The 15,133-nt window shown below is 41.5% G+C and overlaps 1 protein-coding gene across 1 annotated transcript in view; it reads right to left on the reverse strand.

The window, feature by feature from the left end:
- Nucleotides 1–8,877: 8,877 nt before the first annotated feature.
- The window catches only part of LOC104871757 (olfactory receptor 10G2), an 18,299-nt gene continuing 12,043 nt past the window's right edge, over nt 8,878–15,133 (reverse strand). Inside the window, exons 2-3 of the mRNA XM_010637815.2 lie at nt 13,615–13,653; nt 8,878–9,861 (exon numbers count right to left, since the gene is read on the reverse strand). Of these exons, the coding sequence (XP_010636117.1) occupies nt 8,892–9,848 (957 nt within the window). The 5' untranslated portion in view covers nt 9,849–9,861; nt 13,615–13,653 and the 3' untranslated portion in view covers nt 8,878–8,891. The remainder of the gene's footprint in view (nt 9,862–13,614; nt 13,654–15,133) is intronic.

The following is a 15,133-nucleotide window of genomic DNA, read 5'->3' on the forward strand; positions in this document are numbered from 1 at the left end:
AAAAAAAAAAAAAAAAAAACAACCAAACAAAACCAAAAAACAACAACAGAAAAGATCTGTTGTACAGCATATTGGCTATAGTTAGCAATAAGATGTATTGCTAAAAAGATAGATTTTTTTTTTTTTTTTTTTAGGTACCAGGGATCAAACTCAGGTCCTTGTGCTTGCAAGGCAGGCAGGGGAACCACTGAGCTAAATCCCCAGCCCTAAAAGGATAGATTTTAAATGTTCTCACTACACAAAATTAAGGACATGCTGATTAGCTTGATAAAATCATTCTGTAATGTATATATACATCAAGACATTGTACCCCACAACTGTACACAATTATTACTTAGTCAAAAGTAAAATTTAAATTACAAAAGAAAAAATTTGAATTAAAAAAACTCTTGGAAAAAAATTTTTTTGAGGTGGGATGCCAAAGAAATGAAAATGGCTTGTTTTTCCCCCTCTGGAATGATTGGTATTTATTCAGAAGGTGGAGAATGAGATTAATAGGAAGCTTCAGAAGCTCCCTAATTAGTGATTCCCTCCACCTTCACTCCTGTGCAAGCCGAAATCTGCCCTGGGCCCATGGGATGTGACAGCAGGCAACTGGCGGCCACTGTGAAGGAGCCAGACATCATGGACGGATGTCCCGCTGCTGGCTGAAAGCCCCAAATGTGACTCTGACAGCGGATCTTGGTCATCAGCTTGCCTCTTGGTCTGAACGAGTCTCACAGCATCTCCGGGTATTTGTTTCCTCACTTGAGCTCTGAGTGTGTGGGGTGAAATTGTGGACATAATTCCGGCCAGTAGTGAACAGTAATGGGTAGTTAAAGTCAACAATGTTTACATGAAACAATATTAAACCTGCTGTTTCCACGAACTATCGAACTTAGCTTTCATTTAACTACCTTTGATGAAACTTTAAAAAAGCAGCAAATCCTCTAACCCCGTGCCATTTTATTCTCTTCAAATGAATGAAAGGCAATTGTGATTTTTTTTGGTGAATTTTAAACATATTTAATCACAGGATGCCAGTGGTGTCTGAACTTCAAAGAGTTGAGCAAAATGCTTTTTGGAAGCCAAACTTGAAAACTGGGCCCCTCGCCTCACTTCCAGTGTTAGGGAGCGCAGAGGGCAGACGTTCCTATGTAAGTTTTTTGAGAGGTTTGTGACTGTACCCGACAATAGTTCTGGGCTGAATGAGCTAAGGTGACCAGTCTGGCCTGGGTATTACAGGATGCTATGGTTTTCTTGGGTCACTGACATGTGATATTAAATTCTTCACATTTTAGAGCCTTCTTTAGTGATTGTCTCCCCGGGGGAATCAGGCTCTGGGAAATCAGCTTCCACTATTCAAATACCTAAGAGAATGGTTTATAGACCAGACAACCAATTTGTGGATTTACACTGGGAGATTTTTCTCTTGTGACTGAAAAGGTGCGTCTGCCACTCAGGACACCTGCTTGTTAATAATTGGAAATCAAGTTAGGAATTAGCTGTGTTTTTCTGAGTTTTGGGATCAGAGGAGAGGGAATTTGATGATACACATTTAGTTTAATGTGGAAGTACTTCAATCTTACATGAGATGCATTATCTTTTTCCCTAGGGCATATCGGAGTTACTTTCTCATTCCTGAGACATAATACAAATTAGAGGAGAAAAGGTTTACTTGGGCTCACAGTTTGTAGTGGTTTCAGTCGATAGCCAGCTATGGAGAGTGAGGCAGGGTGGCCTGGCAGAGGAGAAATGGCTGCAGGCAAGGCAAGCAGGAAGCAGAAGAGAGAGCAGGGCAGAAGGAGACAGATGCACCTTTCCAGGCCATCCCCACAGTGACCCACTTCTCCCCACCCGGCCACCATCCCAGTAATGAGCACCACACACCCATGACCCAGGCACCTCTTGAAAGTCCAACCTATGAGCACACAAGACTTGGGGCAGACATCTAGGTATAAGTCATGACATGGAGGTAGTGGGGACAACTGACAAAGTTGTATGTTATTTTATATCTTCTAGAATGCTTTTGTTATTTCCAGTGACTTTTTAAAAAAAATTGTTTTGATTCTGGGGATTGAACTCGGGACCTTGAGCTTGCAAGGCAGGCAGCAGCACCACTAAGCTAAATCCTCTGCCTCCAGTGATTTTTTTTTTGGTTCTGGGGAATCAAACTTGGGCCCTTATGCTTTCGAGGCAGGCAGTGGAACCACTGAGCTAAATCCCTGGCTCTCCAGTGATTTTTTTTTTTTTTTTTTGGTACCAGGGACCAGGGATTGAACTCTGGTCTTTGCACTTGCAAGGCAGGGCACTGAACCGTTGAGCTAAATCCCCAGCCCCAGTGATTTTTAATTTTAATTTAATTTAATTTTTTGTGGTACCAGGGATTGAACTCGGGCCCTTGCGCTTGAGAGGCAGGCGGTGGAACTGCTGAGCCAAATCCCTGGCCTTCTCCAGTGATTTTTTTATTTTATTTATTTATTTATTTTTGGTACTGGGGATTGAACTCGGGTCCTTTAAGGCAGGCCACTGAACCACTGAGCTAAATCCCCGGCCCATCTCCAGTGATTTTTTAAAGAAACATATTTTCCTAACTTTTCAAGAGCACCTTCATTATTTTTTCTGTACTTATTTTCCATGCCATTTTCTTGTTTATATTATAGAATGCTTTCTGAATTACTCTCTAGGAAAATTTCCTGTTGTTAGAAAATTCCAGGCCACTGATTAGTGTGACGATTCTTCTTTTAATTAACCAGAGACAATACTATCCATTGATCTTGCCCTTAGGTTTGAGAACCACTGGAGGTATGTGGCCCCATTTACAATACCGAATGTCTCTGTTGGGTGTGATTTCATGTCAATTGCAAATAAGGTTTCCTCTTTTCATTTCTCTAACTTTACTTTTCCCTCTTCATTTAGTTATAAGTATTCATATGCAAGCTTTCTATTTTATGATCTGTTTTGTTTTTTGTTGTTTTTGAGACTGACCTGGAACTCACTATGTAGCCCAGGCTGGTCTTGAACTCACAGCGATCCTCCTGCCTCAGCCTCCTGAGTGCTGGGATTATAGGAGTGTGCCACCATGCCTGGTTTAGCTGCTTTGTGGTTGTTGTTGCTGTTGTTGTTATTGTTTTGAGGCAGGATCTCACTGTGTAGTTCAGACTGACCTGGAACTCACTGTGTAGCCCAGGCTGGTCTATTTTACGATCTGTTAAAACCTTCCTTTACGTGTTCCTGCCATTGTCATGGATCTCCAGCCTTGGAGCTGGGCACTCATTAGGTATCCACCCCTGTACTTACTCTGATTCATTAATTCCCACATGTGGTTCTAGGTTCAAGACAACTTAACTCTTTTCAAAATGTGAGGGACAGGTAAGGGGAGGGGGAAGGGAAGGGAGAAGGACAGAAATGAGTCCATGAGATCATGACACAGAAATAAAGAAACATGACATTGATAAAACCTCAGTGGGGTTGGGGATGTTGCTCACTTGCACTGGAAGAGCACTTGCCTAGGGCATGTGCAAAGCTTTGGATTTGACCTCCAGCCCCAAACTACAACTACAATAGCAACAAGAACTAAAAGTGGACAAAGATGATGCAAATTAATAGAACAATAATGTTCCTTTGCATCTATGCGTGTCCTCATGACCCTTAGAGGTTACACATCAGAGGAATACCACAGCTGTATAATGCTGGACTATGGGCTCCAAACCAAGTCTTACAGATTCCAGGCAACAGTCTTTCTACATTTTACTGAACATTCCTTCCCACAAATAACCAAGCCAAAGTGAGTTAGTAAATAATGTGAGCTGAACAATGAATTCAAGAGTTTGAATATTTTGTCAAAAATTCTTAACTTAGGGGCTGGGGATTTAGCTCAGTGGTTCCACCGTCTGCCTTGCAAGTGCAAGGTCCCGAGTTCAATCCCCGGTACCAAAAAAAACCAAAAAACAAAATAAAAACTTAACTGATGTTTTTAAATGAGCATCACTTTTATTTACTTATTATTATTTTTTGTACCAGGGATCGAACTCCAGTCCTTGCGCTTTCAAGGTAGGTGACAGAACCACTGAGCTAAATCCCTGGCCCATAAAAACTAATATAATTTATACCCTCTCAATTTTACAGTCTGGTATTTAAAATGGGAGTTATCTAAAGACGAGCTACCTGGAATTGTCTAGGTACAAGTGAGGCATGATCAAAATATATGGCGAATGTTTAAATTAAACAATTTTTTTAAACAGTAGATGACACATTGCCAGCTACCCCCTTCAAAAGACTCCCCTTCATTCAAACCATTTTTCTGGCCACTTTCTAAAGCAATTCTGGAAGTCCTTTTTTGTGAATGTCCTTATGGAGATATAATAAAAAAAATACAGTGAATGCTTTTGCCAAGTGCTATCTGGCAGAAAGGCAGGCTTATAAAAACATTATTGTGTGTCCTTGTCCACCGTATTCACTCATTTGGCCTGATACAAACTTCTGCTCACCATTCAACCTCACAGTCAAAATGACCATGGAAAGTACATGTTCTGAATGGATTCAGGACATTGGGGGCAGCCACAGCAGTGCAATTAAAGACCATTTCATAAAGTGGCAAGAATAATGGTATTAGGAGAAAGAATAATGGTATAAGTGTGTTTGAAGAAGTGAGGTGGAGTATTTTAATGGGATTAATGGCAGCATATTTTTTACTATAATAAATTTGTAAAATTTCAGCATTTGCTGTATTTTTTAATCACACCTAATATATAATGAGAAAATGTTAAGTTACTAAATCTGAGACACGAAACCAACAATTTCCATTAAAATAAGAAACCCTGGGCCTGGTGGCACACACACCTGTAATCCCAGAGGCAGAGATAGGAGGACCGCAAGCTCAAGGCTGGAATGAGAAATTTAGCAATTTAGCTAGATCCTATCTCAAAGTAAAAAAGAAAAATAGGTTGGCAATATAGCTTAGTGAGAAGGCCCTGAGTTCATATCCAGAACAATAACAAAACAAAACAAACCATCACTATTAGGAATAGGTTTGAATTGCCTGTTTAGGAAATTTACTAGCACAGAAATCAGATTACAGTTTTACTCATATCCATCCTTTGAATTTGGGCAGAGAACTCATCTTTCAGGTATAAAGAAAGACCTGCCAAACTGTGTGTGGTGGCCCATGCCTGTAATCCCAGAGCTCAGGAGGCTGAGGCAGGAGGATCACTGTGACTTTGAGGCCAACCTGGGCTACATAGTAAGTTCAAGGCCATCTTGAACTGCATAGTGAGACCCTGTTAAAAAAAAAAACAACAACAACAACAGAAAAGAAGAAGGACCTGGTAAGTACCACACAGAATGGAGAAAAGGTGGAGCTGTCACAGAATCCTAAGATATTCTTATGTTCTCTGGTTTTATTAAAGCCAGGTAGGGAATGAACTTTTGAAAAAGGCTAACTACCAGGCATGGTGTTACCTGCCTGTAATTCTAGCACTGTGGAAGTTGAGGCAGGATGATCATGAATTTGAGGCCACTCTGCGCAACAATGTGAGTTCAAGGTTGTCCCGGACTACATAGTGAGACCCTGTCTCAAGCAAGAAAGAAAGACAGGAAGGAAGGATGGAAGGAAGAAAGGAACAAAGAGGCTAAATGGTGACTGCATACTTGACAGCACAGAAAAGAAATTTCCAAGAAAGTAAACAGAATAAACAGAGAAAGATACTGAGAGATGAAGTGACTGAGCGTGTAGAAACCTCTTATACAGTGCTTGGACCCAAATTTGCCTATATCTGAAACTTAATATGTGGCCGCCTGTCTTAGGATATCTTCCTCTCTGTCCAGCACCTCTCCACGTTAGCAATCAAGCCTTGAGGTGATGTTTATCTTTGGAAAATGAGACTAGGACAGTGGCAGGTGCTACCTGGGAAAGAGGAAGCGCCCTCACCTGGAGGTGTCAACATCCACCCAATGTTCTTTTGCAGTCTTGGGACAAGGGTGAAGATTTGTTGCTAGCGAGATTTCCACATCTCACAGGGTCAGCAGCGTTATTGTGAAAAGCTCGTGGAAGAAGCCTCAAGTCATTGTTCCTGGTTGGATCAGCATAAAGGACCAAAGTAATCATTGATCGTTTGCTTGCTTATGTCTAGATACTCTCATCCAGCTTTCCTTATGAACTGGGGGAAGATTCATGGCTCCTACCAAAGGTACCTGCTAAATTGTTCTCTCCTGTGCTGTGTTACAGCTTTTGTTTTCCCCAGAGTCAATTATGGAGTGTGAGACCTTTTGGTTTGGGAATATTATAATAGTACCCCTGTGAGAGGGGAAGACTAATATCCATTGTGTATTTCCTGGGAGTCTGCGTTAGTTTCTAACTTTTCCCAATTTTGTAACAGCAGGTGGGACAAAAAGCTGTGGTGTTTATCAGGGCCCCTTGATGACTTCAGATAGGTGCTTTCCTTTCTCTTCCAGAGGAAGAGGAAACTGGAAAAGAAGAGAAAAAACTAGCATGTTTGTTATAGGTTAAGAAATATTTTATTATTGGCACATTCATATTTTATGAAATTTCAGGCAGATGTGGTGGTACATGTGTATAATCCCAGCATTTGGGAGGTTGGAGCAGACAAATTGCAAGTTCAGTCCTTGTCTGGGTTACATAGTGAGATGTAAAAGGGAAACCCAAAGAAAAATAGCAAGAGCACCCCCCAACAAACCCAAAACATACAAACAAATATGTTTTATGAAAATTTCATTTCTTTGAATTACTAATGTGCTAAGATAGATCCCCACTGGAGAAACATAGACTTTCAGGGTTAGAAGGCATTAGAAGTGTTCTAGCTGAACTATCACCTACAATGTTTTAAATCATGCTCCTTGAATAACAGCATTTGTTTGTTTATTCTGAGTAGTAAATTTTATTAGTACTTGTTGGTCCTGTTTCTTTGGATATGTTGAGACTGGTTTGACTTTCTTCCTCCTTGTCTTACTTATCTTTGGAATAGTCCGAACCCATTTTCCAAACTTTCTTCAATTGTCTAGGGATGGTCTGTGTCTTGTGAGAACAATTTGAATATGGTCTAGTTTTACTTTTTCTCCCAAACTTTTGCCTAAGTCTTTCTTTTTTTCTTTAGTTCCAGGGATCAAATTTAGGATCTCTCACTTGCCAGGCAGATGTGACACCACTGAGCTACCTCCCTGGCCTGGGTTTGCAGAAGTCTTGAGAGCTCCAAAGCCACGTTTGTATTGAAGTGTCTAAACAGTCAGATAACATTTTTGGCTTTGAGGGCCATATAGTCTCCACTGTAACTACTTAACTCTGTCTGTTATTGTAGTGAAAGTAGCTAGCAACAATGCACATGTAAACTTTTTTTCTTTCTTTTTTTGGTAGCGGAGATCAAATTCAGGACCTTGTACTTGCAAGGCAGGCAGCAGCACCACGGAGCGAAATCCCTGGCCCTAATAATAAATCTTAATAGTAGATGCTGAAACTTGAATTTCATATACTTCTCATGTATTACGAGACACTATTTTTCTTTTTTCTTTCTCAACTATTTAAAAAAACTCTTCTTAACTTTCACATTTTACAAAAACAAAGAGCAGGCGAAATTTGGCCTTCCAATGAACACGGTTGAGTAGGGGAAGCATGAAAGATGCTTGTGACTCATCAGTGGGAGAAATGGCCATAAGAATGTGTGTGCTTTACACAGAATCCCTGTAGTGATTCCTAAAATTTACTTCAGGAAGTGCAAATGAGGTTGGATCCTGACATTCCAGAAAATTGTTAGCTCAGAATTTTGAGTGTCATCTGTTTTCTGGTGGTGGACTGGTTTGAAAACAGTCAGAGTTAAATTGGAAAGCAGGGTCTTTTGGGCTGAGTTGGAGAGGACTAACATATCTGCTGTGGGACAAGTAAGACTGACCCATGATGAGGACAATCAATAAAAGTCATTACATACCACAGTTGGATACAAGCCTGTGGCAAGTGGCTGGGTGGCTGGGGACGAGTGAAAATATTGGTATTGCCTCTTCACATCCTTCAAATCTTTCTTGGGTTTTGCTGCTTTTACTATTTCAGGGAGTATAACTAGAGATGAAGTATGTTGGGGTGAACTATGGAAGACTTCGAATTTCTTTTTTTTGAGACAGGGTCTCACTATGTATTTCAGACTGACCTGGAACTCATTATGTAGCTCAGACTGGTCTCGACCTCGTAGCGATCCACCTGCCTCAGCCTCCCGAGTGCTGGGATTACAGGCATGTGCCACCATGCCCAGCAAGACTTTGAATTTCAAGCTTCTGCCTTTATCTGTATACAGTAGAGAGCAAGTGAATATTCCTAAGGAGAGGAGTCATGTTTGGTATGTGTCAGAAAGAACTCCGGTAGTGATGTGGATAAGGTGGAGATAACAAGGGGTCACTTCAAGAGCCAGAGAGAAATTCTGGAGGCAGAGAGCAGAGAACACTGGGAATTTCTGCGTGAGGGAGGGTGAGAGGCTGGGTGGAAACACTATGACCCACGGATTCAATCTGAGTGCCTGAGAGGACGGACTTACCTGGATGTCAGCCAGACAGTCCTGAATGCTGAGAGGCTTGGGGAATTGGGAGAGACACACATGAACGACAGGCTGTGTGATCCTATCATGCTGGTCTCCCTCAGCTTTGTTTGGAATGATCTCACCTGCTCCTAAATAAAGCATTCATTTCTCATAGCCAACATATGTGTAGAATATGCATTCTCCCTAGGAACAGGTCAGACACATGGAAAAAAACGATGGACAATCTACTGAGAGTATTGCATCAGAAGGTTCTCTTCCTAATAGAATTGCATTAGGTTTAGCTTAAACCAGTATCTGTTTATTGAGCATTTGTCCCATGCAGCAGCCCCTGCACACAGTGGTAGGGAGGTGATGAGGTGGCTGCCGAGCCTGTGCTCACTGTTTTTCATTCACACTCCCTCGACCCGCTGCTATCCTCTTCAGAGCAGACTTCACGTCCTGGTTCCTCAGGGTGTAGATGAGGGGGTTCAGTAAAGGTGTGACCACGGTGTAGAACACAGCCACTGCCCCATCCAGGGGGCTCTGGGAGCCTGCTCGAAGGTAGATAAAAATACAGGGGACATAGTAGACCGTGACCACGGTTAGGTGGGAGCCACAGGTGGAGAAGGCCCGGCGCCTCCCATCGGCAGTGCGTATCTTCAGGATGGCGCGGACTATGTTGGCATAGGACAGCAGAATCAGCATGAAGCAACTGGTGGCCACTACCCCGATGTCCACAAAGGTCACAAGCTCATTGACTGATGTGTCAGCACAGGCCAGTCTCAACACTGGAGGAATATCACAGAAAAAATAATCCACCTGATTGGGTCCACAATAGGGCAGGCGGAAGGTCAGAGTGGCCTCGATAGACCCATGGATGGAGCCGGCCACCCAAGCTCCAGACACGAGGATGGTGCAAAACCTCCCATCCATGAGCACAGGGTAGCGCAGGGGCTGGCATATTGCGAGGTACCTGTCATAGGCCATCAAGGTGTAGAGGAAGCACTGAGTGCTGCCTAGGAAGTGAAAGAAATACAGCTGAGCCACACAGCCACCAAATGAGATGGTCTTGCTGACCGGAGTGAAGTTTAAAATAATTCGAGGAACGATGACGGAGGAGAGCCACATGTCCAGGAATGAGAGCACACCCAGAAGGATGTACATCGGGCGGGCATGGAGCTTGGGGTCAGCCCACACGGTGAGCAGAATGAGCAGGTTCCCCAGCTGAGTCAGGACGTAAATGATGAAGAAGACCAGGAAGAGGAGAGTTCTGAGCTTGGGGGGATGAGGCAAGCCCAGGAGAATGAAATCAGTCACCACTGTGTCCAGCGATGTGTTGTTGCTCCTTCTCATGCCTTTCTGTGTTCTGCTAAGATAAAGGGTGGAGTCAGACAAGGAAAACGGCACAGTGATGGTGTAAGGAAGTGCCTTTTCTAATGACTAGAACCTAGAAATGAAAGATCTCTGCATTTTAAGTAGAAAGCATTTGCCATCAGTCACCTGAGTTTGCTTAGCAAGACAACCCACTAAAGCTGGTTAGCTTCTGAGCATCCTGAAATGGTTCTTTAGTGGGTGCTGCTATCCACAAATGTGGGAAACCAAGGTTCAGGGATGTATCTGAAAGATGGTATAAATGCATATGCTATGTCTGTGCCCAGTGGGAACCACAGAGAAGCACATTTTGGTGGTTTAAAGTAGTGTGGAGAATTATTCCACAATTGGCTTCCCTGCTTTGGATTTCTAACATTATTCTCAAATACATCCTCCCATGAGGACTGTATAAGAACCTTTGCTGTGATCTGGCCCTCACATATTTCTATAGTCTTTTTTCCTTTTGTGTTCTCAGAGCACCACACCTTCCTTCTGGACCTACGAGGATCCTGATTCATCTTAACATCTCTTCATTCCTCAAGATTCACTTTTTTTTTTTTTGGTACCGGGGATTGAATCAAGATTCACTTTGATGGTGGTGGGTGCCTGTAATCCCAGAACTCAGGAGTCTGAGGCAGGAAGATCCCTGTGAGTTTCAGGCCAGCCTGGGCTACATAGTGAGTTCAAGGCCAGCCTGAATTACAGAGCGAGATTGTGTTTTGCTTTTTTTTAAAAGATTCATTCTGATTATCACCTTCTTTGGAAAGAGCTCTTTCCTAGAGTGGAATCTTCCAAGAAGTGAGAATTAAGGTCATAAAAGGTGGTTGCAAGTTACAGTACGATGTTACAAGCTTTAATGCTTATTAGTTCCTTCTACCAGATTACAAAATCCTCCAGAACAAAGACAAAAGCCTGTTTTGTTCTTTGACGTATCTGTAGCAACTACCCAGTGCTTGGTAGCAGTAAGTTATTTAGGAAATATTTGTTGGTTTATTGGGTAACCGAGGGGATAGTACTAAATGCTATTAATCCTGCATTCTGTTTCCCTGTATAATCATATTTCCCATGATTTATTCCACACAGGCAGCACTGTAGGATAAGGTGTAGGCCTATCGCTTTGAGTAGTGTGAGCCTGTGCTAACCGTAAAAATGCCCAAGGCACCAATGGTGCTTTCTGTTCGTTCTAGAGTTTTATATGTTTTGAATGACTGGAGTAGTTTATCAGCTTTGGTTATTTGGATTATACCAGTGCTCATTATTGTGGGATTTGACTTTTAGGTCCCCCTCACCCCAGATCTCTCACCATTGCCAAGGCCAGCCTGTGTCTCCAGGGCTCAGAAACAAGCCTCCCACCTCAGCCCACAGAGTGCTTGGACTGTGCAAGGGTGCCGCTGCTTCTGATTGGTTATTTTAATAGAACTTGTTTGTCTTCCAGCAAGTGAGAGTCTCAAAAGTATTTAACATCTAAGTCAAATGTTACTTAAACACTCCTTTTGATGAATGGTTTGTTAAAAAAAAAGACTATTTACTTAAATATAATGTTTTAGGTTTTTTTTTGTACAGGTGATTGAACTCGGGTCCTTGTGCTTGTGAGTCAGGCAGCGGCACCACTGAGCTAAATCCCTGGCCCTGTTTTAGGTATTTTTATAGGTTGTTTAACCAAAACATCTTATGGTTGATATTTAAAATAAAATTTATTGTGTATATTTAAGGTACACAACATGGCCTTACGAGGTACATGACAGTCTATCATCTCATGTTGTTGTCCTTTATTTTTTGTGGCAAGGACAGCTAAAATCTACTCCTTTAGCAAAAATCTTGAATAAAATACAACATAATTAACTGTAATCTTCAAGTTGTATATTAGATCTCTAGACCTATTTGTCTTACGTGTCTGCTGTTTTGTATCATTATGAAACAAAAAATTAAACTGGTAAGAGTTAATATACATATATTTTAGCATTAAGTTATAATCATAAGGATGTCATTAGAAAAATTCCTTTTCATAGATACCAATCTCAAACATGTTTAATCTTCAATATTATTTTAAAAGAATTAAGCACATATAATAATATCCAGGAATTATTAATAAATACTAAGTATATCCTACTCTATAGGGTTCATAGAAATATTATTATAGATTTTGTCCACAAAAAGAAGACTGTACAGATTTCTCTTTCTTTAGTTTCAGAAGGAGAAATACCTTAACTTTTTATGGTGGACGGATGATACTTTCTTTGGCCAGAAGAGAGATATGGCAAAGTGAGAACATATCTCTGATGCCAGTTATTGGCCAAATATATTTTCTATCAGTAAGAGGAGACATGTACTATCCATGTGCTTCTGCCTTAGGCAAATAATATTTTAAAAAATGTTTATGAAACTTTAGTTTTCACAAACCAAATCATACTAGTATACTAAAAGGCAAGTATTTGGATGTTCAATGTACACGATGAATCCTTATGCAGAGTAAAAATGTTTTGTTCACCAGTTTGAGCTCTCCTCTGGCTGGGATGTGTAGGTGCGAGTGCGCTTTTGCAGGTAATGCGCTGGGAGAAAGCTCTTTCTACCTCTTTCCTTCCTGTCTGGCCCCGAGCATTGGTTGACAGGTGGGGACACCAGTGGTTTTGTGGTGGGTGGCTCTGAAGATAGGCTCCTGTCGTAGGTAGAGACAGCACAAGATGGAGGTTTTGATTTGGAGGTTTACTGGGGATGGCAGCTGAAGGTGGATAGAGGAGAATTCCTAAAGGAGGAAACTCTTTACAGGCAGTCCTACATCTAGTCCTGCATTGCAGTTCTACATTTGTAGGACTGAATCAGTAAGAGAGAGCAGTTTTAGAAGAGGGAACAGTCTTGTGTACTACAAACATGTACTAATATATAAAATAGTTTTTTTCTAAAAATAAAAAGGCCAGCCTTAAAAAGAAGACCCTAAATGAAGTAAACTAATTGAATGTTGGTCCCATAACTTAAATGTAATACTTTGCCAAAAGTCTGCTAATGTTTGGAACCTGTGGAGTTTTAGGCTACGTAAATTGAGGAGTAAACTTAGATTAATCAGCTAATAAAGCATTTTTAATACACACAAATTGGCTAATTTCATATATATCCTAAAATTTCCTGTTTCAAATAACATTTTGTGTAGTTAAAGTCATCTTATAAAATACTTGTCGGTTAATAATAAAAGTATGCAATTAAAGAAAAAAAAAGCCAGTTATATCACTGATAAAATCAATAGTTGAAACAGAAAGTAATGAAGGGCAGGCTTTTTGGCCTGGAAATCTGAGGGAGAGGCTCCTAGGGATGGAGCAAAGAGGGATGGTGTGGAGAGAGGACTTGGGGAGGGCTGGGACCCTCCCTACAGGGTCAGAGAGGAAACCTTGAGAAGGACCCTTGGCCATGCACCCTTCACGAGGAGGCTGGTTCTCTTTGAGCCTTTGGCGGTGGTGCCTTTTCTCAGCTTGCAAGAAACCGGATCATCCCAGAGTGGGGTTGGCCTCTTGTTATGTCCGCACTGAGCTGGGGATCTATAGAGCTCACTTTTGGGTGTGGACATCTCCATTCAGTGTGGACGTGAATTGTTTAAGGGTGTCGGGTGAGGAATGACCCAGCAGTGAGTTGCTCACTCTTGTCTGCTTTTAGGGCCTGACTCCAATTATTCCTCTCTGAGGCCATTAGGCAGCTTGAGCAGAGCGGCAGAGCAAGGAGACTGATGAGAGCTGGGGCACGGTGTGGAGGTAGAACCCACCTTTTCTTGCTCTGATGGTTCTACCATCATCCTTGCACTCTAAATGAAAAGAGAGAATTCATTTAAGGAAAGGTTCTTGGGACAAAAGCCTTCCATGCTTTACTTAGATTGACTACATGTTTTTATCACCACAAAAAGAAGGGTTAAGGGGACTGTTCTTTTCTATGTTTGCCCGGTAACTCTGGATCTGAGACATCATCTACATTGCTTTATTGCCTCCCTCAGGAAAAAAAAAAAAAAAGAAGAAATGATAAGGTTGAAAACCGTTTTTTCCCCCTTAATTCAAAAAAGGAAGTTGTCAAATCTGGAGAAAGGCCAATTTAATTTAAAATTAATATGCCTTGTGCATTAACAAGAGGTAGAGAAGGAATTAAAGAAGACAACAGGGGATCAAGAGAGTGGAGGAGGTAAGGAGGAAAGGGGAAGGGGACGAAAGAAGGAATTAAGATGCATTGCGTACATGTACCAACTCCACACAAGGAATGTAAATATCACTACGCACAAGTACTAACACATTTAAAAAATCATAAAAATAAACTTAAAAAGTTCAGAGGAGAAGATGGGAAAAAAGATAGTAAATATTGTTTTTGACAAAATGACTACAACTTTTAAAGTCTGGAAATTAATTATTTATCCTATTGCAAATCCACCCAGCATTAGGAATGCTTTTCTTCTTGACTCACGTGGACACAGCAGAAAAATCTTGGAGGAGATTGTTTGCTCTCAGGTGGGATGGCCCAGCAGGGAGGGAGGCACCCTTCAGAGCATCCCTTTAGCTTGTGGAGGATTATTGGATTCCTGCTGTGGAGTGGAATTAAAACCTTCCAGAGCAACAGGTCATGGACTGATGTAAGAATCTGTGAGATCTCCTGCTCTTGGACATTTCATACAGTGTGGCATCTCTATGTATTTTTTAAATTGGTTATATCATTAGCTAGATCTCCTTTGATCCAGTCTTAGCACTGTCAAGAGATTTGGGAAAAATAATTCACCCCTTGGGAGTTCTACCTTAAAACATTTCCCTCATGTTCTCATTATTTTTGTTCTGACAGCAAGCAGGAATCATTTCTATACATTTAGAAAGGGAGCTGTGAGGAACAATACAATCCGTTTGGATAATCTTTTCTTATTCTCTCTCTCTGTTTGTCTCTGTTTCTCTCTCTCTCTCTCTCTCTCTCTCTCTCTGACAAAGTCCTACATAGTTCATGCTGGCTTTGAACTTATTATGTACTCCAGGATGGCCTTGTACTCTGTGGAGATCCTCCTGCCTCAGTCTCCCAAGTGCGGGGATTATAGACATGAATCGCCAGGCCCAACTTCCATGCCTTTTGAAGTATTAAAGGGAGTGCATTTACCCACATTATCCTCAGAAGTGTATTGAATTTGTACTTAATTTTAAATAATTTAACTAATCTTCCTTAGTCTCACTCCTGTGGATACTGCGATTTTAAAAGTCATCTAGAGCCAGGCGTGGTGGCACACACCTGTAATCCCAGCACTCGGGAGTGAGGCAGGAGGA

The sequence above is a fragment of the Fukomys damarensis genome, unplaced genomic scaffold (assembly GCF_012274545.1).
Source record: "Fukomys damarensis isolate Sample0158 unplaced genomic scaffold, DMR_v1.0_HiC HiC_scaffold_17, whole genome shotgun sequence".
Classification (NCBI taxonomy): Eukaryota; Metazoa; Chordata; class Mammalia; order Rodentia; family Bathyergidae; genus Fukomys; species Fukomys damarensis.